The sequence below is a fragment of the Eschrichtius robustus genome, chromosome 7 (genome assembly GCF_028021215.1).
Source record: "Eschrichtius robustus isolate mEscRob2 chromosome 7, mEscRob2.pri, whole genome shotgun sequence".
NCBI classification, from domain to species: domain Eukaryota; kingdom Metazoa; phylum Chordata; class Mammalia; order Artiodactyla; family Eschrichtiidae; genus Eschrichtius; species Eschrichtius robustus.
Window position 1 is genome coordinate 106,479,749 of NC_090830.1, and position 23,541 is coordinate 106,503,289.

Below are 23,541 nucleotides of genomic sequence, written 5' to 3' on the forward strand. Positions count from 1 at the left end.
AGAACAAGAAGTCTCCTGGCTTCATTTTACTGATAAGGAAACTAAGGCTAGAGAAGAAAGCAATCTTCCCAAAGATGACAGGGCAGAAGCCAGACTCAGAACCAAGATCTCTTGGCTTCCTATACTGAATCCTTTCCATTCTACCATCCTACATAAATGAGCCAGGCATCTACCAAGGGGTGTCTCTGATTAGGTTAGTGATCAAGGCAGGAACTAGGAGAGTAAAGAAAATGAATGAAGACAATTGGAAATATTGGGGCCTCATATAAAGTGGTGAGGACATACCCCTTCTAAAATTATTGATGTTAAAAATTTAAAAACAAGATTTCTGTGGCTAGTTAAGAGTTTATAACATTGGTCTAAGGCCTTTTTATGGAATAACCAAGCAGTTCCCCACAAGGGCTGAAAATCTATGACATTTATTGAAATACTTTTAGCAAAAAAGCCTTTCTTTCTGTGGATAACTTTGTGATCTCTTCATCAGATTCCTTAGGTCGAATGAAGCTAAGAGCATCAGCATAGGCTTGAGCAGCCTTAACCTGAGGTGTTGGGATAGTAAAATTCTGGTGTACCAGTTGATGCTAGGAAAGAGCGACTAGATTAGGACAGGGCCCTGCAGTGGGGACTCTCATGATGATGGACTGAGACAGAAATCATAGGAGCAGTTCACAAGGTTACCTAGGAGCAATCTGTCTTGTTGCAAACTTTGTCTAAGTAATGATAATGATAACGTACCTTGGGGCATGTTCATTAACCACTCTGCTCTACAGAATCCACATCATCTGTTCTCGCTATTACTGTATCTATCACCCATTACTTAGTTTTATAATATGTCTTGATTTCTGGTAGAGTAAAACTTCCCTTCTCCTCTTTCTCGTTCTACCCCCTCTCCATTCCCCTCAACTGTTTCCTCCTTCACCTTTTCCCTCCTGCTCCTCCTATTACTGGGATTTGCATTTATGTGGGAACATAAATTTCCTTTCCTTTACGAAAAGGAAAAAAAGCTTGTTGGGGCTTTGAGATTGCACTGAATCTACTGATCAGTTAGAAGAGAATTAGCATCTACACAATATTGGCTCTTCCAATCAGTGGACTTGGTATATAGCCCTATACTTATTTAGATTTTCTTTCGTGCCTCTCAATAAAGTGTTATAGTTTTCTCCAGAGAATTTTTTCATGTAATGGTTAGATTTATTACGTACATGATTTTTTTGTTATTATAAATAATAATTAAAAATTTAATGTCCTCTTGCCTCTGATATAAAAAGACAATATAGACAATTGCATCAAAAAGAATAAAATACCTAGGAATAAGTTTAACCAAGGAGGTAAAAGACTTGTACACTGAAAACTGTAAGACACTGATGAAAGAAATTGAAGGAGACACAAATAAATGGAAGGATATCCCATGCTCATGGATTGGAAGAATTAATATTGTTAAAATGTTCACACTACTCAAAGCAATCTACAGATTCAATGCGATCCCCATTGTAATTCCAATGGCATTCTCCACAAAAATAGAACAATCCAAAAATCTGTATGGAATCACAAAAGACCCCAAATAGCCAAAGCAATCTGAGAAAGAACAAAGCTAAAGGCATCACACTCCCTGATTTCAAACTATATTACAAAGCTACAGTAATCAAAACAGATATGTAGATCAATGGGACAGAATAGAGAGCCTAGAAGTAAACCCATGCTTATATGGTCAATTAATTTACACCAAAGAGCCAAAAATATACGATGGGGAAAGAACAGTCTCTTCAATAAATAGTGTTGGAAAACTGGACAGCCATATGCAAAAGAATGAAACTGGACCACTATCTTACAACATACACAAAATTAACTCAAGGTGGATTAAAGGCTTTAATTTAAGACCTGGAACCATAAAACTCCTAGAAGAAACCATAGGTGGTAAGTTCCCTGACATTAGTCTTGGCAATAAATTTTGGATCTGACTCCAAAAGTAAAGGCAACAAAAGCAAAAATAAGTGGGACTATATCAAACTAAAAAGCTTCTGCAAAGCAAAGGAAACTATCAACAAAATGAAAAGGCAACCTACTGAATGGGAGAAATTTGCAAATTATATATCTGATAAGTGGTTAATATTCAAAATATATAAAGAACACGTTCAACTCAATAGCAAAAAAAAAACCAAACAATGTGATTAAAAAATGGGCAGAGGATCTGAATAGACATTTTGCCAAAGAAGACATACAGATGGCCAATGGACACAAGAAAAGATGTTCTACATCACTAATCATCAGTGAAATGAAAATCAAAACCATGAGGTTTCACTTCACACCTGTTAGAATGGCTATTATCAGAAAGTCAACAATAACAAGTGTTGATAAGGATGTGAAGAAAAGGGAACCCTTGTGCACTGTTGGTGGGAATGTAAATTGGTGCAGCCACTGTGGAAAACAGTATGGAGCTTCCTCAAAAGTGTAAAAATAGAACTACCATACGATGCAGCAATTACACTTCTGGGTATTAATCTTAAGAAAATGAACACACTAACTTGAAAAAACAGGTGCACCCCCATGTTCACTGCAGCATTATTTACAATAGCCAAGATACGGAAACAACCTAAATGTCCACTGAAGGATGAATGGATAAAGAAAATGTGGTCTATGTATGCAAGAGATTACTATTTGGCCATAAAAAAAGAATGAAATCTTGCCATTTGCAACAACATGGATGGACCCTGAGGGTATTATGCTAAGTGAAATAAGTCAGACAGAGAAAGACAAATGCCATATAATCTCATTTATATGTGGAATCTAAAAAAGAAAACAACAAAAAAACCCCAAACAACTAAGCTCCTAGATACAGAGAACAGTTTGGTGGTTACCAGAGGTGGGGGCTCAGGGAGGGCAAAATGTGTGAAGTGGTCAAAGGGTACAAACCTTAAGTTATAAAATAAAAAAGTCATGGGGATGTACTGTACAGCATGGTGACTATACATGCCGCGGAGAAACTAAGCCCGTGCGCTACAGCTACTGAAGCCTACGTGCCTAGAGCCCATGCTCCACAACAAGAGAAGCCACTGCACTGAGAAGGCCACGCACTGCAACGAAGAGTAGCCCCCGCTCGCTGCAACTAGAGAAAGCCCACACGCAGCAACGAAGACCCAACGCAGCCAAAAATAAATAAAATTATTTTAAAAAATAATAATAATACTGTATTGCATATCTGAAAGCTGCTAAGAGAGTAAGTCTTTAAGTTTTCATTATGGGGAAAAAAATTCTGTAACTATGTATGGGGACGGATGTTAACTAGACTTATTGTGGTGATCATTTTGCAATATATACAAATACCCAATCATTATGTTGTACACCGGAAACTAATATAATGTTGTATGTCAGCATACCTAAAAAATACAATATAGAAACATAATTTCTTTTTTATTGAGGTGAAATTTAGCAACAGGGAATTGTACATATCTTAACTGTACAATTTGATGAGTTTTGATCAATGCTAACACCCATGTAACAACCATCTGATCAAAATATAAAACATTATAATTACCCCTGTAAGTCCCCTTATGTCCGATCCAGTCCATCAATGTCCATAATTGTCCTAAAACAATACTTTTCTATTTCTATAGATTAATTTTTCCCTTCCTTGAAATTCATATATCTGTGTGTAATAACATAGTTTGCCAGTTTCGTGGCAGCAAGGGGCAGTACCTACACCCTGGAGCCTGCTGAAATTATTCAAACAGCTAATCTTAAGCTTACTAATCATACCTACCCTGTCTTGCTCATTCCTTCCCACAAAAACCAGGATAAAGGCTTTCGCCCATGCTTTCCCTTCACCCCCCTCTGCCTCCTGACCGACCAGGGAGCGTCCACATGTGGCCCTGCCTGATGTGCTGTGCCTCCTGTTTCTAGGGAGCTGTAGGCAACAATTTCTTCCTTCGTGACAGCCATTTCTGTGTCTGCGTGTCTTACCATACCTGATTAAAACAAATCCCAGGTACGTTTTGTTTTTTTTTATTTCTATTTTTATTTTTTTAGTGAAACAAGTAAAGTGTTTATTAGGAGGGAAAAACCAGGTACGCTTTAATGTAAGTAGTTTTTACAAACAAATTCAGGTTTTCTACCTATAAATTCATATCTTGTGTGAAGAAGGAAAATTTTACTTCTTCCTTTTCAATGTTCTTTTCTGTTTTTTTTTTTTTTTTTTGCCATACTTCACTTACTAAATCCACTATCTAATGTTGAGTAGAGGTGATGAGTGCTTGCCTTGTTCTCCATAGTGTGGGGAAATGTTTCCATGTTTCACTGATAAAGATAGTGCTAACTCAAGACTCTTTACAGATGTACTTTATCAATGGAGGAACTTTCCCTCTATTCCAATTTTGCTGGGGGGTTTCTCCATAATGATGGTAATGATTTTCTTCCAAATTTCCCCAAATCTATTGAGGTGAATTTTTGTTTTATCTTTTTTACTTAGTTAACAAGAGTGGACTTAAAATTTGTGTTTTATTTTAAAGGTTATATTGCATTCCTGTTGATAAATGCCTCTTGGTCATGATATTATGCTTGTTGCTGGATCAATATATTTTGTTAAGACAATGTGAGCATGATCACAACCATATTGGTGTGTAATTCTATTTCTGAGTGATGTCTTTCCCAGGTTTGGTGTCAGGGTAATAATTGGTTTCTACAAGACATCAGGAAGTGTTCTTCCTTCCTCTACTTTCTGAAAAGGCTGGTATAACTTTGATGTTGGTTCTTCCTTCAATGTGATAGAATTCATGAAGAAAGCCACTTGAACTCAAAGCTGACTTTGTGGGGTTAGTTTTGATTATAAAATCAATTTCTTTGACCAACATGACTTTTTAGATATTCTATTTGATCCTGTGTCATTTGCGTGAATTTTGATACCTAGTGCATCTTGGGGCCTGTCCTCAGATGAAAAGCCGCACTCTTAAGAGATCTCACTCCTTGCAGTTCCTTTTTCTCAAGTAATCCCTTCTAGGATCTATTTGATTTGGGTGGCCCTCCGAACGTGTTCTGTGAACTGTTTTCTTATGAAAAATTGCCCAGACTGAATCATTGTTATCTGTGAGAAGGTGAGATAGATTAGCTAGCCCACTTTCATGAGAAAGTGAAACTCTCCCATCACACCACTGAACAGAAATGAAAGGGCCCCTCTTGCTCAACAGCACCACCACTGCCGCTTCAGGATGAGTAATGGGAACAGGTCTGGGCAACATGTTTATCCTGATTCAAAGACTCTACTCATATTGGAAGCTCCCCAGGATCACCGTAGGCAGTTCCTAATGTTGGACCCAGGTACAGATGGGGAACCTGAGACTTGGTGGTGGGCAGGGGGCATGCGATTCCTCCAGCCTCATGATGGCTGACACAAAGGATCTGTGTCCCCTTAAGACTATGACAGCTGCTCTGCCCTGAGTGTTTGTGGCTCTGGACCAGACTCAGGGCTGTTGATTGTAGCATGGGACTGGTCTGGGTCTGAGACTCAAGACACTTTGCCCAAATACCTGAGACTTCAGTTGTGCGCTCTGCTTCCACACCCGTCCACGTGCCAGCCCTGGGGATTCACCTGACTCTGTGTCAGCCCTGCTACTGGGCAGAGCTGCCTCCATACCTCGTCCTCCAGTACCAAGGCCCCCACCCAAGCTCTTGGGGCAAGATCCCACTGAGGACATCAGCACGTGAAGCCTAAAGACACCATTTTGAAGAGGAAATTATATTGGGATAGGTCCGTCTTTCCAGTGAAGAGTTTGAGGGTCCCCAGTGGCCACCAGGTCTCCTGGTGAGTTGGGGCAGAGGCAAGAAGTGATAGCCTGAGGCTACCTCCCTCTTCATGGAACATCTACAATTAGTGCAGCCCCTTCCAGAGCTCCACACAGCCAGAGGGCACTAGACATGGATGGGTCCAGTCCTGCTGGACTCCCACTCCACAGACTGCCCTCTCCACTCAGTCACCACACACTAATCATTTAAAAATTCAACCATAATTTATTGAGGCCAAGAAGCAATTTTCAGCTCTTTCTTGTAACACTGGTAGATAGAAACATTAACAGAGAAAAGTATTTTTAAATTTCAAGTGTCTTTGTGGATTAAACTGCTCACAGATATTGTATTGTTTAAACAAAACTGAAATGACTCATCAAAGAAATATCTACTGCTTGTTATTTCTAGATGTACGAAATAATGGGAATGACTTAAACTGAATCGATCCTGAAATATTAGTATCAGGATGAAAGAAAGTAAAACCACTTGCCAAAAGTGAGCTTTGTATTCTAAAAATAAATACACGCATAGTTCCAAAATATTTTGAGGAAAATAAGAAACTCAGTGACATAAAAGTCTACCAGTGTATTAGGATTTTTATGACTAGTGTCATGAGGGAAGCCACAGGTAACACACTTCAAATTTCAGAATGGCAGTGTCCAGGGAAAAAAGCCAGGCCATGGTGGACAAAAAGGCAGACAGAAACCCCTTGGTAGGATCTGATTCAGAGGGGTGTATTCAGGCTTCCTGGGGTGGTGGTGAATATCCTCTTGCCAGGAGCTCCCCCCTTAGACTCACAGTAAACATGGGTTGGGGAATGGAGCTGCAGGAGGAGGTCAGCCTGGCACTCAGGGGGAGGGTCTGAGGAAAGGGAAGCAGCACCCATTCACAGAGATTGGGGAGCAAATGGTCCTTGCCAAATGCTCCTTTGGGATCATCAGATGTCCAAGGAACCACTTCTAGGAGCTCAAGTTTAATCACAGGGTTTTTCTTTGTCTCAGGTTTGCAACCTCTTCTCTGTAGATGATGAAGTTTCATTCAGTTCCCTCCAAAACTCTCCTGAGGTTTTAGTTCCACAGACAGGCTGCCTCTGTGAAGAAACGATTCTTGCCAGCTTTTTTTTTGAGATCTTTGAATTGTTTCCTGTAGGTCTTGAGTTCATCATTTTCATGCATCATTAGGTCATTTGCTTCAGAACTTCCCATTTCTTGCTGCCAAGTCACGATCTGCCATGACAGGTCATTCTAAGTTGCTCTTCTTCTTGTCTCTGTTAAAGCTCAGTCATTTCATTTCCTCCCTCCTCAGGATGTTGATCTGCCCATTTGATTGAAGATTCTTCAGTCTGGACACCTTCATGATGATCTGTCAGGTGGGCTTTTTCTTCTCTTTTTTAGCCATGTTGGTGTAGGATAGATTGTTCTTGCTATTTTGAATGTTTGAATATGCATTTGACTTTGGACCATCCTGCAGAGACATGACTGGACTCTACACTCAGGCTCACAGTGGAGACCTTGAGCCTTCTTTGCAGTCGCCCACAGTAGTTTTAATTGTGATTTAGCTTTTTCCACTTTTTTTGATAGAATTGGTTTCATCTCCCAGAGGCTAGATCTTTTTTTTTTTTCCTCAGGAACAGATATCAACCGTTCTTGGTCTGAATAGTGAGGATTTTCTTTCCCCCCATGTTTTATTACAACACATATGATGTTCCTCATCATACGGTTGAACAAGTCCAGGTCACCAGACTTTTCTGCATTTGCATCCTCTTCCCTCACAGGATGAAACTTGTCAGGAGCATTACATTTTGCTACAGCTTGTGCTGAACTGCTGACTGGCAGATTCCTTGTTTCCCTGTAGAGAAAGCCATTCTTTGACTACCTGAAAAATTCTGCCTAAAATCAAGAGAGCTATGAACACCTGAACCATCCCAGCACACTCCACCATCTCCCACTGATATCCAGGGACAGCGAGACTGGGTGTCTCACTGTCAGTGCACTCTGCCAGGAAACTCTTCAGCATTTGCCACAATTGCTCCAGGTCCACATCCCTACCAGGATGTGGTTCCTCCATAGTGGCTCCTGAAGCAGAGTCCCCTATACAGCTGCTCCCGTGGCCAGCTGGACCACACCACACTGTGGAGATCACCGAGCTGGGTTCTGCCCAGAATCACTCCTGTGACAGGTAACTGGGCAGACCATGCCTGCAGAGGTACCATGATCTTGGATTGGAAGAATCAATATTGTGAAAATGACTATATTACCCAAAGCAATCTACAGATTCAACGCAATCCCTATCAAACTACCAATGGCATTTTTCACAGAAATAGAACAGAAAAATTCAAAATTTATATGGAAACACAAAACACTCCAAATAGCCAAGACAATCTTGAGGAAGAAACAATCAGAGTACCAAAGCAATGGAAACTCACACACCCTCCACCCTGCCCTTGGCATTTTCTTTTCTCTACTTACACTTCTCCCTCTGTGGCCCCAGCAGGCCCATCCAATCCTCTAGGCATGCTGTACCCTCAGCCTGGAAAGATCTTCCTCCCATTGCCAATGTGGGGTCACACCCCTTCCTGTGTTCACTTGCCCCTGTGTCCTCAGTGCTCAGGGCAGGGCCTGACTGGGATTAGGGGCCCAGTGCTCCATGTATTTTTGTGAGAGGAATACATGAATGAGCATTTGAATGAATGAAGGAAGGAGAAAGCCATCCTTTGCCATCGCTGGAGATTCATATATCATGTTCTGCTGACCCATCAGGCAGTTAAAACTCTGGTCGATGTAGAATGAAGGAGAGATACAATTAAAAATGTCGAACAAATGTTAATAACAGATGACCATGTAATGTTAATGAAAATTCAACATTTTGGACTATAAAAGATCCTCAATTTAAAAAAAATTAAATAGTGTAATGGAGATCATTTCCTGTAATCCAATTTCAGGATAATTAAAAACAAAGTGTGAGGTAAGTAAAACAACTGCTTGGAGATTTCAGAACTCTCCTAAGTAATCTTTGGATCAGGGACTTCCCTGATCCAGTGGTTAAAATTCTGCGCTTTCACTGCCGTGGACCTGGGTTCAATCCCTGGTCGGGTAACTAAGGTCCCACAAGCCACGTGGCAAAAAAAAAAAAAAAATCTTTGGATCAAAGAAGGTACCAAAAACAATATTCCACAATACTTTTAAAATACTAACAACAGATATACCAACAATACGTAGAATAAAGATAATATTATTCAATGAAGAAAATTCATACCATATAATACTTCTAAACACTTAGGACAAACATGTGAAAATGAATCAAACAATGAATAATGTAGCTTAAAAAGCTAGAAATTGAAAAGGAAATACAAAGAAGGCAGAGCAACAAAAATAAGAAGTTTTAGCATAAAGTATCTTAGAGCTCTGAAAATCGGAACACTTGATAGGAAAATATAAGAACTGCTTATAGGGTGGCTATTTTTCTTTTCCCTGAGGATGTCCAGTGAACTCTGTGGACTCTGTAGAAGCTTCCTCAAGTACAGCTTAAAACTCCACTGGAAAAGTACATACTCCTGTACTAGTGCATATAACAAAAGAGAAACAGATTCACAAATATAGAGAACAAACTAGTGGTTACCAGTGGAGAGGGAAGGGGGAATGAGTAAGGTAATATAAAGGTACAGGATTAAGAGGTACAAACTATTATGTATAAAATAAGCTACAAGGATATATTGTACAACGCAGGGAATACAGCCAATATTTTATAATAACTATAAATGGAGTATAACCTTTAAAAATTGTGAATCACTGTATTTTATACTTGTATTTAACATATAATATTGTACATCAACTATACTTCAATAAAAAACCAAATATGATGATATCTTCACAGAATATGTCTTTGTATAAGCATTACTATTAGTGATCTAGTAATGTAGATAATTCCAGTGACATTTAGATCCTCATGATGACTAAGTGTTGTTTCCTGTTCAGGTCTGCATGTTGCATTGGTTCTGGGCCATGAGTCTGTTCAATGAAGTCCCTGTCTTCCATCTTCCACTGAATCCACACCTTTTGTTTTGTCAAAATCTCCCTTCCTTGCTGTGCATACTTCATTCCATTATTTCTTACAATGACAGAACAAAGAAAGCAACCAAAGCAGATGTATCTGGAGGTGACTGGGAGGTGGGGGAAGTCATGGTTTCTCAAGCTCTGCCCCCTGAGACTAGCCCTTCCCTTAGTTACCTGAGCAAGTTTCACCTCTGCAGTGATGGAGGGGTAGAATCGCTATCTTTTATGTCTTGAGAACCCACGACCCTTTTATCCTTACAGTCAAGTAACGAACATCTATCTAGTGTGAAACTTGTTATTCTGTAGACATTCACGGGGTGTACGCTCAGAGAAACTAATGTTTTGGGGGTTTGGTTTTGTTTTCCTAAAATTGTTCTTGAGGCAGCTGTGGTGTAAGCCACAGTGTACCACAATGGGCATTAGAGGATATTATTTCAAATTCCAGTTTTGTCACTTATTAGCTGTGTGACACTGGCCAGACCTCCTGTTCTCTGAATTTCCCTTTCCCCATCTGAAAAATAAAAATTAAAAATTTCTTCTTCTAGTGTTTTTTCTGAGGGGAGGGGGAGAGTTTAATGGTAAAATGTGTGTAAATTTACTTAGCTATTTACTTGATACATGTTTGGACCCTCAAAATGAATGAGTTATGTTAGCTGGTTTATGTTTGGGAAGCTATAATGTTAGTACAGTACACTAAAAAATTTCAAAAGGTTTTCATTTTCAAGGACAAAGTATATTAGTGTTTGATAAAGCATTAAAGGATAAACTTTTTTTTTTAATATACAAGGACTGCCCTCAAAGTCATACATTCTTAACTGGTTACTAATCTGAGAATCCAGAATGTTGAGCAACTTTTTGATCAAATCATTTACTTCACTGGTTGTCAACCACCTGGAGTGTTTAAAAAAAATTACCAGTACCTGGGCTCCACCCCAGACCTCTTAAACTGGAATGCCCAGGTGGGGCATTGAAAAAAAGGGCAAGAGCAAAGAACACCATATTTTAATTATCACAAAGCTAAAGTTCCTTCAAAAGAGAAATTAAAGTAGACCTAGCTGATTGTTCACTTTACGAGTCAGAGGCACAAGCTGAATTAGCAGGGACTGTTATAAAAGCTTTAGATTTCAGGTTCACAGCTGTCTGAGTAAGAAGAGAAGGTTCCAGTGGATCCGGCTGTGGTCCTGGTGCTCTGTCTCTCCTGTCTGCTTCTCCTCTCACTCTGGAAAGAGAGCTCTGGGAAAGGGCAGCTCCCGACTGGCCCCACTCCTCTCCCAATTCTTGGAAATATCCTACAGTTAGATGTTAAGGACATCAGCAAATCCTTAACCAATGTAAGTAGGTTTTATGTTCCTCCAGTGGCTTGCAAAGGGAAAGTAAATGAACATCTACTTTTAAATAAAATATCTTTATTAAAATATATTAAAATACATTACAATATATTAAAATAAAATTATTAAAAGATATTATTTTAAGGCAAACACTCCCTTCGAGTATTACTTTTGGTCTGTCATTGTCAATAATAGTGGAATGCATTTTGTGAGTAGAGAAACATTTAGGTCTTTGTATGGTTGAATCAAAATAATAACGTGACAAAAGACTGAAGTGTTTCTTCCCTTTGTTTCACCACTATTTGCTATGATTTTTGGCTGAAGGTAAATGGTAAGGGAAATGTTTTGTGATTAGAGATTTCATTCAAGAAGTCATCTATTATATAAACTGTGTTTTGTTCAGAATAGCTATGAAAATTGAACTTCTGTGAAGAAGCAAATTATGCCTGATGTTAAGGAAATAGCTTGGGAGTAGGACAAGTATGAGTGAATGAAAGAAAAAAGTAATTAGTCAGAGCCAGCTGGGTGGTAATAAAATCCTTTTGGATTCTGCACAAAGCTGCTGTCTGCGGCCAAGAATGATGCAGGATGGAAGAAACTGTTCTTCCATGAGCTGCTCATGTCCTGGCACTGCCTTTGTGATGCTTGCTCTCTTTCTGTTAGTAACACTAGAGGATCTTAAACTGGGCTGGGCATTTGAATCATCTATGGTGGTTTTAAAAAATATAGATTTCTAGTATTTATCACTACTGAGCCAGAATTCCTATGGGGTGAGCTTTACAGGTGATTCTGAAGCAGTCAACTGGATATTGGTTCCAAGGTAGGCATTGGGGACTGAAAAATTTCTTAGGCATCAGAGGTCAACTAAGCAGTGTTGAAATTTGGGTCTTCTCCTTAATAGACATTCTCCAAAGACACACAGATGGCCAGTAGGCACATGAAAAGATGCTCAACATCACCAATTATTAGAGAAGTGCAAATCAAAACTACAATGAGGTACCACCTCACATCGGTCAGAATGGCCATCATTAAAAAGTCTACAAATAACAAATGCTGAAGAGGGTGTGGAGAAAAGAGAACCCTCCTACACTGTTGGTAGGAATGTAAGTTGGTGCAGCTACTAAGGAAAACAGTACGGAGGTTCCTCAGAAAACTAAAAATAGAATTACCATATGATCTGGCAATCCCATTCCTGGGCATATACCCAGACAAAACTATAGTTCAAAAAGATACATGCACCCCTATATTCACAGCAGCACTATTCACAATAGCCAAAACATGGAAACAACCTAAATGTCCATCAACAGATGAATGGGTAAAGATGTGGTACATATATACAATGGAATACTACTCAGCCATAAAAAAGAATAAAATAATGCCATCTGCAGCAACGTGAATGCAACTAGAGATTATCATACTAAGTGAAGTAAGTCAGAAAGAGAAAGACAAATACCATATGTTATCACTTATTTGTGGAATCTAAAATATGGCACAAATGAACCTATCTACAAAACGGAAACAGACTCACAGACGCAGAGATCAGCCTTGTGGTTGCCAAGGGGGAGCTGGGGGGAGGGAGAGGGATGGACTGGGAGTTTGGGGTTGGTAGATGCAAACTATTACATTTAGAATGGATATATAACAAGGTCCTACCATATAGCACAGGGAACTATATCCAATCTCCTGGGATAAACCATAATGGAAAAGAATATTAAAAAAAAGTATATGTGTGTAAAACTGAGTCACTGTGCTGTACAGCAGAGATTGGCACACCATTATAGTTGAAGTAAATCAACTATACTTCAATAAAAAAAAAATTGGGGTCTTCTATTTATTAACTGTGAGACACTGTAAATAAACAGGAAAGCCTTTGAACCTTAATCTCTTTATCTATAAAACAGGGTAAATAACCCTAGCTCAAAGTTTTGATATGATGATTAGTAATAATCTGAGTACCAAGTACCCAGGCCACGGCCCGGCACATCAGAGGTGATATAATAATCACCATCATATTTAGTCTTTTAAAACATTTTTATTGAAGTGTAGTTGATTTACAATATTGCATTAGTTTCAGGTGTACAGCATAGTGATTCAGTTTGGTTTTATTTGCAGATTATATTCCATTATATGTTATCACAAGATATTTTTAAAATGAAAATAATGTGGAGCTTTATTATTTAAAGAAAAACATCTGGACACACACACATACTCCTAAAGGCTTTCAGGGGGTTGGGAGTGAGGTTTAGAACATAAACATTTTACTAAAATTCTCCAGGTGGTTCTTGACATGAATTACATTATAAATTTGAAGATCAGTTATATTTTGTAGATACTAAAATTTTTAAAGTCATGACATTTATGAAGGACTACTGGCAGGAACAATATGGATATGTCCGTTACCTTTAGCTAACGGTACCCATTTACTAAGAAACAATAGGCTTAGCAACTCATCTCAAACATAAAAAACCAGATTCGTTCTGATATGATATGGTACTACTTTGAATCTGTTAGTAGTACCATCTTCGTAGAATACATGCTTCCAAGATGTTTGTTAGCACACTTTAAAATTACTCTGCCATCATTAGACATCAACTTTGAAATCATAGCAATCCGTGACTTACTTATTTCAGGTAGGTCAGATGATGACCGTTCTATTCTAGCTTTTTGAATTTGTAAGGGGGAAAACACCTCATCATGCACCTTTCCCCAGCACATCAAATTTCAAATTGAAAATGTGACCTGCTACAGTAATGCGCTTGCTAGTACTACACACCTTGTACAAAGAAGAACAGAGGCAAGATAGGTATGGAAAGAGAAAAACTTCTTTTGTTAGCCCTCAAACTGAGTAAAGTTTTGAAATGTAGAGATGATGTCTGACATTTATAATGGATACCTGTATGTTCATTCTTACTATGTAAATAAAATTGCTGCTATGAAGTGACATTAAAGTTTGTCAACAAATGAATTCTTCCTAACTTTACTCCCAGACGAAGGTTTGGATAAACTATGGCTTTCTAACATTTAAATCTACTTTGGAACATAGCAATACAGCTTATACTGTACGAAAGTTTTACGACTTTTTTTCTCTATTAGATTTTTCCTAATTGACTCGAGCATTATTACATCTCCATTTTTGCATATGAAGATAGTGACTTGCTCCAAGTAATCCCCAGGTAGTAAATGGCTAGAATTTGAACTCTAAAGCCATGCTTTGCTGCCTGTAAGATTTTCTAGAACAAATCTGATTGTAAACCATTTTGTGTTTGTGTTTCACTTGATCCTCAGGGGAAACAGGGGTGCTTTTACCTTGATTTTTCAGATTTTAGAAACATTTCTGGAGGATCAAATTGCCTAGTGAATGTAGAGCTTAATTTAACTAAGTCTTGATTCCAAATACTTTAAATTTGACCTGAAATTTCTTTATCCCTTTTATCTTTTGATATACTCATATGATTATCCTTTATTTTATCTTGTTGGTTACTTAACTTTTCAGTTCATCTCAAGTTGCAATCTGCCTGGGGGCAGAATTTGAAACTTTGAAAACTAAACGCTTATAAATTTATAAAACATTGATACCTTTTTTACTAAGTAAAAAAAAAAACAAAAACAAATAAACAAGGCTGTGAGTAAATTTAATTCTATGGAACACAGGCAAGGGGCTGGAAAACTGAATTAGAAACTTCCTGAAAAGTCAAGTACTGATCTTTGTTCTTTTTTTTTTTCAAAGGAAACTATTTCTACCGTAATTTCTAATGTCAAATATGGCTTCCTCTAACTTTTCTCCTTTTTAAAGGAGAACTGTACTAGCTTCCTTAACAACAAAAAAATCCAGTGAGATATTCACCTGATATAGAAGTACCCACAATTTCTTTTTTTTTTTTGGCCACGCTGCGCGGCATGTGGGATCTTAGTTCCCCAACCAGGGATGGAACCTGTGCCCCCTGCAGGGTAAGCACGGAGCCTTAACCACTGGACCGCCAGGGAAGTCCCCCCCCCGCTACAATTTCTTATACTACCTCTTTTTCATTGTTCTTCCTTGTGTTCAAAAGAACAAGAAGGACAGGATAGGAAAGATAGCATTTAGTTTTTCATGGAGAATAATTATGAAAAGAGATTAACCCCGGAAATCATGCCTTTCTGCGGTAGCCCTTAATGTTTAAGGACCAGGAAATAAAATATCCCACTATTACACAAACAGAACCAACTTATATAAATAATGAAATCACTCACGCTGTGAGGCCTCGAGTATACTCCATTCTCTGTTGTTTGATTTGCATAAGCTAAGATTATACGTTCGTACGTCTTGAGAATGAATGGATAAATTTGAACCACCAGAAGGATTTTTCATCATAGCTGAAGCCATTTTATAATGTAGAAATTCCTTTTTCCTATTTTAAGTAACGAAAGTCCATTCTTAAGAATATGTTGTCCAACAACTAAAACACTCTCAGGATCCGTTACTTGCCTGTGATTTGTACTGACTCCGCCTTCCGTTATCATCCGATACCCTCGAGGACCGTCTGAAACGGCGTTTGCTTTGCAGCATGTATTATCCAGGACGCTTGTTCCAGGGTTCACCTGGTATAAAAACTCGGCCAAACTCACGCCACCGGGGTCTTCAGCCGAGTCTGCACGCTGGGCCGGTTCAGCAGCGTGCCCGCGCGGAAGTGGCCGCCCGCTGCCGCTAGGAAGTCCCCCAGGTGCTGCTTCTGATACCACGCCGAGCTGTCCAGCACCGCGCAGCTGCCCCGCGTCCGCCCGTTACTGAGCAGCTGCTGGTGATCAGCAGCCTAGAGCCCCCGGCGCACGGCGCGCACGTTGCTTTGCACGGGCTTTGCGTCCAGGGCCTTGTGCGCCCAGGTACCGCCGCTCCGGTCTCCTAGGCGCGCGGTGGCACCTCACACCGACGCGCTCGCTTTGTGGCCCAATCGGTGGAAGTGAAACAGGCCCAACAGTGCCAGCAGATGCCCCACAGGAAGCGAGTCATGGGGTCGAAGGTGCAGTAGATGGTCTGGGGAAAGTTGCCCGCCATACCACCGTCCAAGAGCTCTGGGAGCCCTGTCTTCGTACCCCTTTCGGGGAAGAACTCCTTGAACAGACCCAGAGCCTTCGGCACCTCCGGCAACCCCCGAGCGCCCGAGTTGGCCTCACGCAGTACCAGGGGAAGACTCTTGACCCGCCTGTGGTACCAAACCACCGCCTCAGGAAGTGCACCGCGATTTGGGCGCCGCCATCTTCCTTCCTGGTGACCTATTACAAGAAAGTGAGTATAATTCCCCGTGCTATACAGTAAATCCTTGTTGCTTATCTAGTTTATGTATATTAGTTTGTATCTGTTAATCCCATACCCCTAATTTGTCTCCCACCTTAGTAACCATACATTTGTTTTCTATGTCTGTGAGTCTTTTTCTCTTTTGTATGTAAATTCATTTGTATTATTTTTTAGAGTTGACATATAAGTGATATGATGTAGTATTTTTCTTTCTCTGACTTATTTCACTAAGCATATTATCCTCTAGGCCCACCCACGTTGCTACAAATGGCAACATTTCATTCTTTTTCAAAAATAATATTTATTTTTTTATTGGTCTTTTTTTTTAATGGCTGAGTAATATTCCATTGTATAAATACACCAGATCTTTTTAAGCCAGTTGTCTGTTGATGGGCACTTGGGTTGCTTCCATGACTTGGCTATTGTAAATAGTGCTGCTGTGAACATTGGGGTGCATTATCTTTTCGAATTAGAGTTTTTGTTTTTTTCTGGGTAAATACCCAGGAATGGAATTGCTGGATCATATAATAACTCTATTTTTAGTTTAGTTTTGTTTTTTTAATAAAATTATTTATTTATTTATTTATTTTTGGGTGTGTTGGGTCTTCATTTCTGTGCGAGGGCTTTCTCTAGTTGCGGCGAGCGGGGGCCACTCTTCATCCCGGTGCGCGGGCCTCTCACTGTCGCGGCCTCTCTTGTTGCGGAGCACAGGCTCCAGACGCGCAGGCTCAGTAGTTGTGGCTCACGGGCCTAGTCGCTCCGCGGCATGTGGGATCTTCCCAGACCAGGGCTCGAACCCGTGTCCCCTGCATTGGCAGGCAGATTCTCAACCACTGCGCCACCAGGGAAGCCCCTATTTTTAGTTTTTAAAGGAGTCGCCCTACTGTTCTCCATAGTGGCTGCACCAATTTACATTCCCGCAACCAGTGTAGGAGGTTCCCTTTTCTGCACACCCTCTTCAGCATTTATTATTTGTAGACTTTGTGATGATAACCATTTTGACTGGTGTGAGGTGGTACCTCATCGTGGTTTCGATTTGCATTTCTCTAATAGGTAGTGATGTTGAGCATTTTTTTATATGCCTGTTGGCCATCTGTATGTTGTCTTTGGAGAAATGTCTATTTAGGTCTTCTGCTTTATTGTGTTGAGATATGTTCCCTCTACAACCACTTTGGTGAGAGTTTTTTTTTTTATCATGAATGGATGTTGAATTATCATCATACATATATAAGATCCAGAAATGTTTGAGGTTATGTGTGGCAGAATAAAAACATCAACAACATGATGTTGATAACAATCTTAATCGTGAGCAAAATAGACCAAATTGTGACTTCTTTTGCTTATATTTGCATTTTCTTTACATTTCCCAGCTCTCAAAAGCGTATGGCCCTGTGTTCACTGGGTATTTTGGCTTGAAGCCCACCATTGTGTTTCATGGTTATGAAGCAGTGAAAGAAGCCCTGATTGATCTGTGAGAAGAGTTTCCTGGAAGAGGCAGTCTCCCTGTGTCTCAAAGAGTTAATAAAGGACATGGTAGGTGTGCATGTGCGCATGTTCAGCATTGGTAGTGAGGGTGGGGAGGATGGAAAAGAGGAATTTGAAGAGCCCCCCAGCAGAGCTGGGTCCATCTGCCAGGCTGCCAAGTGTCACCTCACTCCTCCTTCCCTAGGGCCTCCCTCCTAGTTTCTGTTTCTCCTCCTGGTAGGAATCCTCTTTAGCAATGGAAAGAGATGGAAGGAGATCTGGCGCATCTCCCTCATGACACTGTGGAATTTCGGGGTGGGGAAGAGGAGCATTGAGGACCGAGTTCAAGAGGAAGCCCACTGCCTTGTGGAGGAGTTGAGAAAAACCAGTGGTGGGTGATTCTATGCTCTGTAACTCTCATCTGAACAGACTGCTCTCTTCTCCAGTGACATCCTAGGAAGCATTTCAGGGACAGCCACATCTTTCGTATGGGTCATGGTTGTGAGCCCTCCTGTGGAGCGGGGAGAGAGAGGAGAGAGCCAAGAGGGCTTTTGTGTATCTATGCTTGTTGTGTGTGTACGCCCATGATGGTGCATATAGTGTGGATTAAAGGTCATTTAATCCTATCCTGTCCTGAACTTTTTGTTTTCAAATCATTAGGTCATGAAGGTAGAAGGTTTTGAGTCTCGTTTTTTTCTAGCATTAGAGAACAATGTTTTTTCCCATAGTGTAAATGTGGGTTATGTATTCCAGAACATTTCATCAAGTGGACGTGGTGGGAATGACCTCGTCACACCCTTATGGAGCGTGAAACAAATGACATGTGTTTTCACTTGATTGGCCTATATTTGTATGGTCGCCTCACTCACATGTCTTAGGGTTTCTTCTGAGACCCATTGCCTACTGTTCTGGCCAGTAATGATAATTGTCTATGTATTTAATGTTGCTCCCTACTTACAGTGTTGTTTTATATATTTTAAGATATAGATGCTGTGGCTTAATCCTGAACATTACACAAATACCAGGTTATAAAATGATTTATTTAAACAGATTTCAACTATTATTAATAACTCATTACCCTGCCTTCCCTATTAGTTTCTTCTGTTTTCAGCTTTCTTTATATTTCCCTCCCCCATTATTGATATAATAATCATGTTTTCTGTTTTCTCTACTTTATGATACTTTGACGTTTTGGGGGCCTTGCAGACCCAGGGAGCAACTGCCTCTCCCAGGGTTAGCTAATTCTGAGATAGAGCATCACATCTTGTGTGTGAGCACTCCTTTGATTTTCAAACCAGCCTATCCAAAGCCGATACCCCCAGGAAACCTCCTTTATGAAACTCTCACACACCAAGCCAATATTCTCCCTGCCCTAAATCAACCCAGGGCCAGTTACAGGACAGCTAGGGACCACCCCTAGGGCCTAGAGCCCTCTGAAATTACCCAAACTATCCAGTCTTAAACTTAGTCAGCATACCTACCCAGCCTTGCTCATTCTTCCATGAAAACCCCAGTAAAGGCTTTGGCCCATGCTCTCTCCTTGTTCCTTCTGCCTCCTGACTGACCTTGGTGCTTCCCCATGTGGCCTTGTGTAGTGTGCCCCCTCCTCTTGGGAAGAATGAGTAATAAACTATCTTATCATCTCCTGATCTGTTGTTGGCCTTACCATCTGAATAAAAATAAAACCCAAGTACATTTTAAAACAATTGGATGGTAATTGGTAATTTTTTACCAATTTTGGTACTTTGGTAATATTTTACCCCTTACTGTCAGCTGTACTGACCTATGAATTGCTTGTTAGGATGGATCTTATTTTCAGTCTGAATTCCAAATTACCCTGCTTTGTAAGTCTCTCTCTCAAGTGAAAGGAAAGATTAAAAATCAGATTTTAGCTGCCACACACACAGAAATCTTAAGGCCTTCTCAAATTATCCCCTACCTTCTAAAGTAAAAGTTTTTCTGCAAGCTTAGTGTCTTGGCATGGTTCAGCTGAAAAGGAGCCTGGCATAGGAGCACTTAACTAAATAGGTTCCTATTACTTAATTCCCTATCGTTTCATCACAACACTTTGATTTGAAGTCACCCTTAATTTCATGTATGATATGATTTGGTTTTTTTTTGCATATAAAGTTTATCGATCATCCGATTATAGCAATTTCATGTAAATATTGACCACTAAAAAAGAAAACTACTTTTCCTCTGCTTTAATTTATTTGTCTGTAAAATGATGGACTTCATCTAAATTCAAATTAAAAAATTTGTAACAGCATCTGGTATTCCGTTGATGGCTATATGTAGCAATATCCCAGAATTCCACAAGAGGGCCTGTTCTGTCCAAATAAATTAAATGTGAGGCCTGATTGGTGATGAGGGACACTATTTCTTAGAGCAGGATGTTCCTCCCCACACCTCCTCACCTCCTCTCCATACTGCAATAAAGAAACAAAAGGACTCCATTTATCAATTTAATCTTTCTTGTTTGCCCTGTGATTTGTTTGAAATGAAGAATTCTTACCTATTTTTATTTTAGGCAAACAAATCTATCTTACAATTCATGTTCATTTGTGTTAGTTTTCTTCTCGTACAACATGGGCAGCTTTTGCTTTTTTTTCCTTTGTTCCATCAAACACCTGAATTTTTCCATAATCTTTCTCTCTTTAGTCTTTTCCTTTCCTAATTCTACAAGTTGTTCCTTCAGCTATTCGCTATATATAAAACGTTTCCAGGTTCCTAACTATTGCTTCCTTCCTACGTCAGTGCTTAATTGTCAACAAGTTTACCAGACAGACGTGATATTGCACTGATAGATAACCTGAATTATTGTCTTAAAAAACTGACCCTTAAATTTTTTTTTGTTCTTTCGCTCTTCAAAATAACCAGCACCTTGATTCAAGGCAGTGATGTAAATGGAGTATTTGGAGAACGATTATTAAACAAACTAGGATGGAATGGTCAATTCATGTTTGTTTTTTTTTTAACATCTTTATTGGAGTATAATTGCTCCAATATATTGGAGTATAATTTTAAGTATATTTGCTTACAATGGTGTGTTAGTTTCTGCTTTATAACAAAGTGAATCAGTTATACATATACATATGTCCCCATATCTCTTCCGTCTTGCCTCCACCCTCCCTATCCCACCCCTGTAGGTGGTCACAAAGCACCGAGCTGATCTCCCTGTGCTATGCAGCTGCTTCCCACTAGCTATCTATTTTATGTTTGGTAGTGTATATATGTCCATGCCACTCTCTAACTTTGTCCCAGCTTACCCTTCCCCCTCCCTGTATCCTCAAGTCCATTCTCTAGTAGGTCTGCATCTTTATTCCCGTCTTGCCCCTAGGTTCTTCTGACCATTTTGTTTTTTCTTTTTTTTTTTTAGATTCCATATATATATGTTAGTATACGGTATTTGTTTTTCTCTTTCTGACTTACTTCACTCTGTATGACACTCTCTAGGTCCATCCACCTCATTACAAATAACTCAGTTTCGTTCCTTTTTATGGCCGAATAATATTCCATTGTATATATGTGCCACATCTTCTTTACCCATTCATGTGTTGATGGACACTTGGGTTGCTTCCATGTCCTGGCTATTGTAAGTGGAGCTGCAATGAACATTGTGGTACATGACTCTTTTTGAATTATGGTTTTCTCAGGGTATGTGCCCAGTAGTGGGATTGCTGGGTCATATGGTAGTTCTGTTTTTAGTTTTTTAAGGAACCTCCGTACTGTTCTCCATAGTGGCTGTATCAATTTACATTTCCACCAACAGTGCAAAAGGGTTCCCTTTTCTCCACACCCTCTCCAGCATTTACTGTTTGTAGATTTTTTGATGATGGCCATTCGGACCGGTGTGAGATGATATCTCATTGTAGTTTTGATTTGCATTTCTCTAATGATTAATGATGTTGAGCATTCTTTCATGTGTTTGTTGGCAATCTGTATATCTTCTTTGGAGAAATGTCTATTTAGGTCTTCTGCCCATTTTTGGATTGGGCTGTTTGTTTTTTTGATATTGAGCTGCATGAGTTGTTTGTATGTTTTGGAGATTAATCCTTTGTCAGTTGCTTCATTTGCAAATATTTTCTCCCATTCTGAGGGTTGTCTTTTCGTCTTGTTTATGGTTTCCTTTGCTGTGCAAAAGCTTTTAAGTTTCATTAGGTCCCATTTGTTTATTTTTGTTTTTATTTCCATTTCTCTAGGAGGTGGGTCAAAAAGGATCTTGCTATGATTTATATCATAGGGTGTTCTTCCTATGTTTTCCTCTAAGAGTTTGATGGCGTCTGGCCTTACATTTAGGTCTTTAATCCATTTTGTCAATTCATGTTTAAGGGAACAGTGATGTGTTGATTTTAAGCATGCTTAAATTTTTGCTGATAAGGGAATTTCTAGGTAGATAATGCTTCAGAGATTCTCAAATTATCTGTTATCCACAACAAAGTTTTATATTTATATTTTAATAGTGTTTTATAAATCTTTTCAATTCTTTAGGGTCACCCTGTGATCCCACTTTCATCCTGGGCTGTGCTCCCTGCAATGTGATCTGCTCCATTATTTTCCAGAATCATTTTGATTATACAGATCAGAATTTTGTTAACTTGCTGGAAAACTTTAATGAAAACCTCAGGATTTATGAGCTCCCCATGGATCCGGGTGAGGTCAGGATCCTCTCTTCCTGAGAAATTGTTTATGCTCTTTTCTCTGACAAGTCCAAAATTCTATACGGACCAAGCCGTGAAGTGAATGTTTGAAAACTGGACATTTTGGGTATTACAACGTGATAACCCTGGGAATCAGATTCTCCCCTCTCTTTGTTTTGTTTTTTTTTTTGCTTGCTCCAGTTTTTTTTTTTTTTTTCTTAATTCCCTGCCCAGGGATCAAACCCCTGCCCCCTGCAGTGGAAGCATGGAGTCTTAACCACTGGACCGCCAGGGAAGTCCCTATAGTTTTTTGTTTGTTTGTTTCTTTTTTTTTTTTGCCTTCTACAAGCTGTAGCTATTTGTTTATTTAGTGACTTTTCTAAACTATTTTCGCAAAGTCTCTTTTTTTTTTTTGGCCTTGTGTGTCACTGGAATCTCTGTTCCTTTAGCTTACGTTCAGCTAGTGTTTGGAGAGAGATGTCTTTTTTTTTAGGAGTGATAGATCTTTCTTTTGCTTTTCTTTTTTTTTCATTCTTTTAAATTGAATGAAACAGTCTTTAAATTCTGTATTGCTTTACAGTTTTCAAAAGTTTCACACACATGATTTCATATAATCCCGTAATAACCCTTTTTCCCTCAGTACCCCTATACTGCCCCTCCGTCCTTCCCTCTCCCTTCTGATAACCACTAGTTTGTTCTCTATCTGGAGTCTATGGATATTGATATCCGTGAATGTGAGGAGCCAAAAAAAAAAAAAGATGAAGAGAAAGAGATAGAGAGAGAGAAAGGAAGGGGGGAGGGAGGGAGGGAGGAAGGAAATAACTCTTCTAGATTGGCTCTGTGCATGTGTGTAGCTTTCTAAATTTCTCAGTATACAGCGGTGCTTTTGAATGTCTTAATTCCCCGAAGGCACTCCCTCCCCAGCTTTTCTTCCTGGAGTTTGGTGCTCTGTTGTATGCCTTAACTGTAATCTTTTGCCCCAGGTGGCTGTGGGCTGTTCATTAATCTTGCAA

At 39.5% G+C, this 23,541-nt stretch overlaps 1 protein-coding gene and 1 pseudogene across 1 annotated transcript in view; one reads left to right on the plus strand and one right to left on the minus strand.

The window, feature by feature from the left end:
• Nucleotides 1–5,198: 5,198 nt before the first annotated feature.
• Nucleotides 5,199–23,541, plus strand: part of LOC137767184 (cytochrome P450 2C18-like) — a 45,148-nt gene continuing 26,805 nt past the window's right edge. Inside the window, 6 exon segments of the mRNA XM_068547903.1 lie at nt 5,199–5,307; nt 10,974–11,155; nt 17,795–17,957; nt 18,130–18,279; nt 22,380–22,519; nt 22,521–22,541. Of these exon segments, the coding sequence (XP_068404004.1) occupies nt 5,199–5,307; nt 10,974–11,155; nt 17,795–17,957; nt 18,130–18,279; nt 22,380–22,519; nt 22,521–22,541 (765 nt within the window).
• On the minus strand, nt 15,500–17,318 carry LOC137767646 (tyrosine--tRNA ligase, mitochondrial pseudogene; annotated as a pseudogene).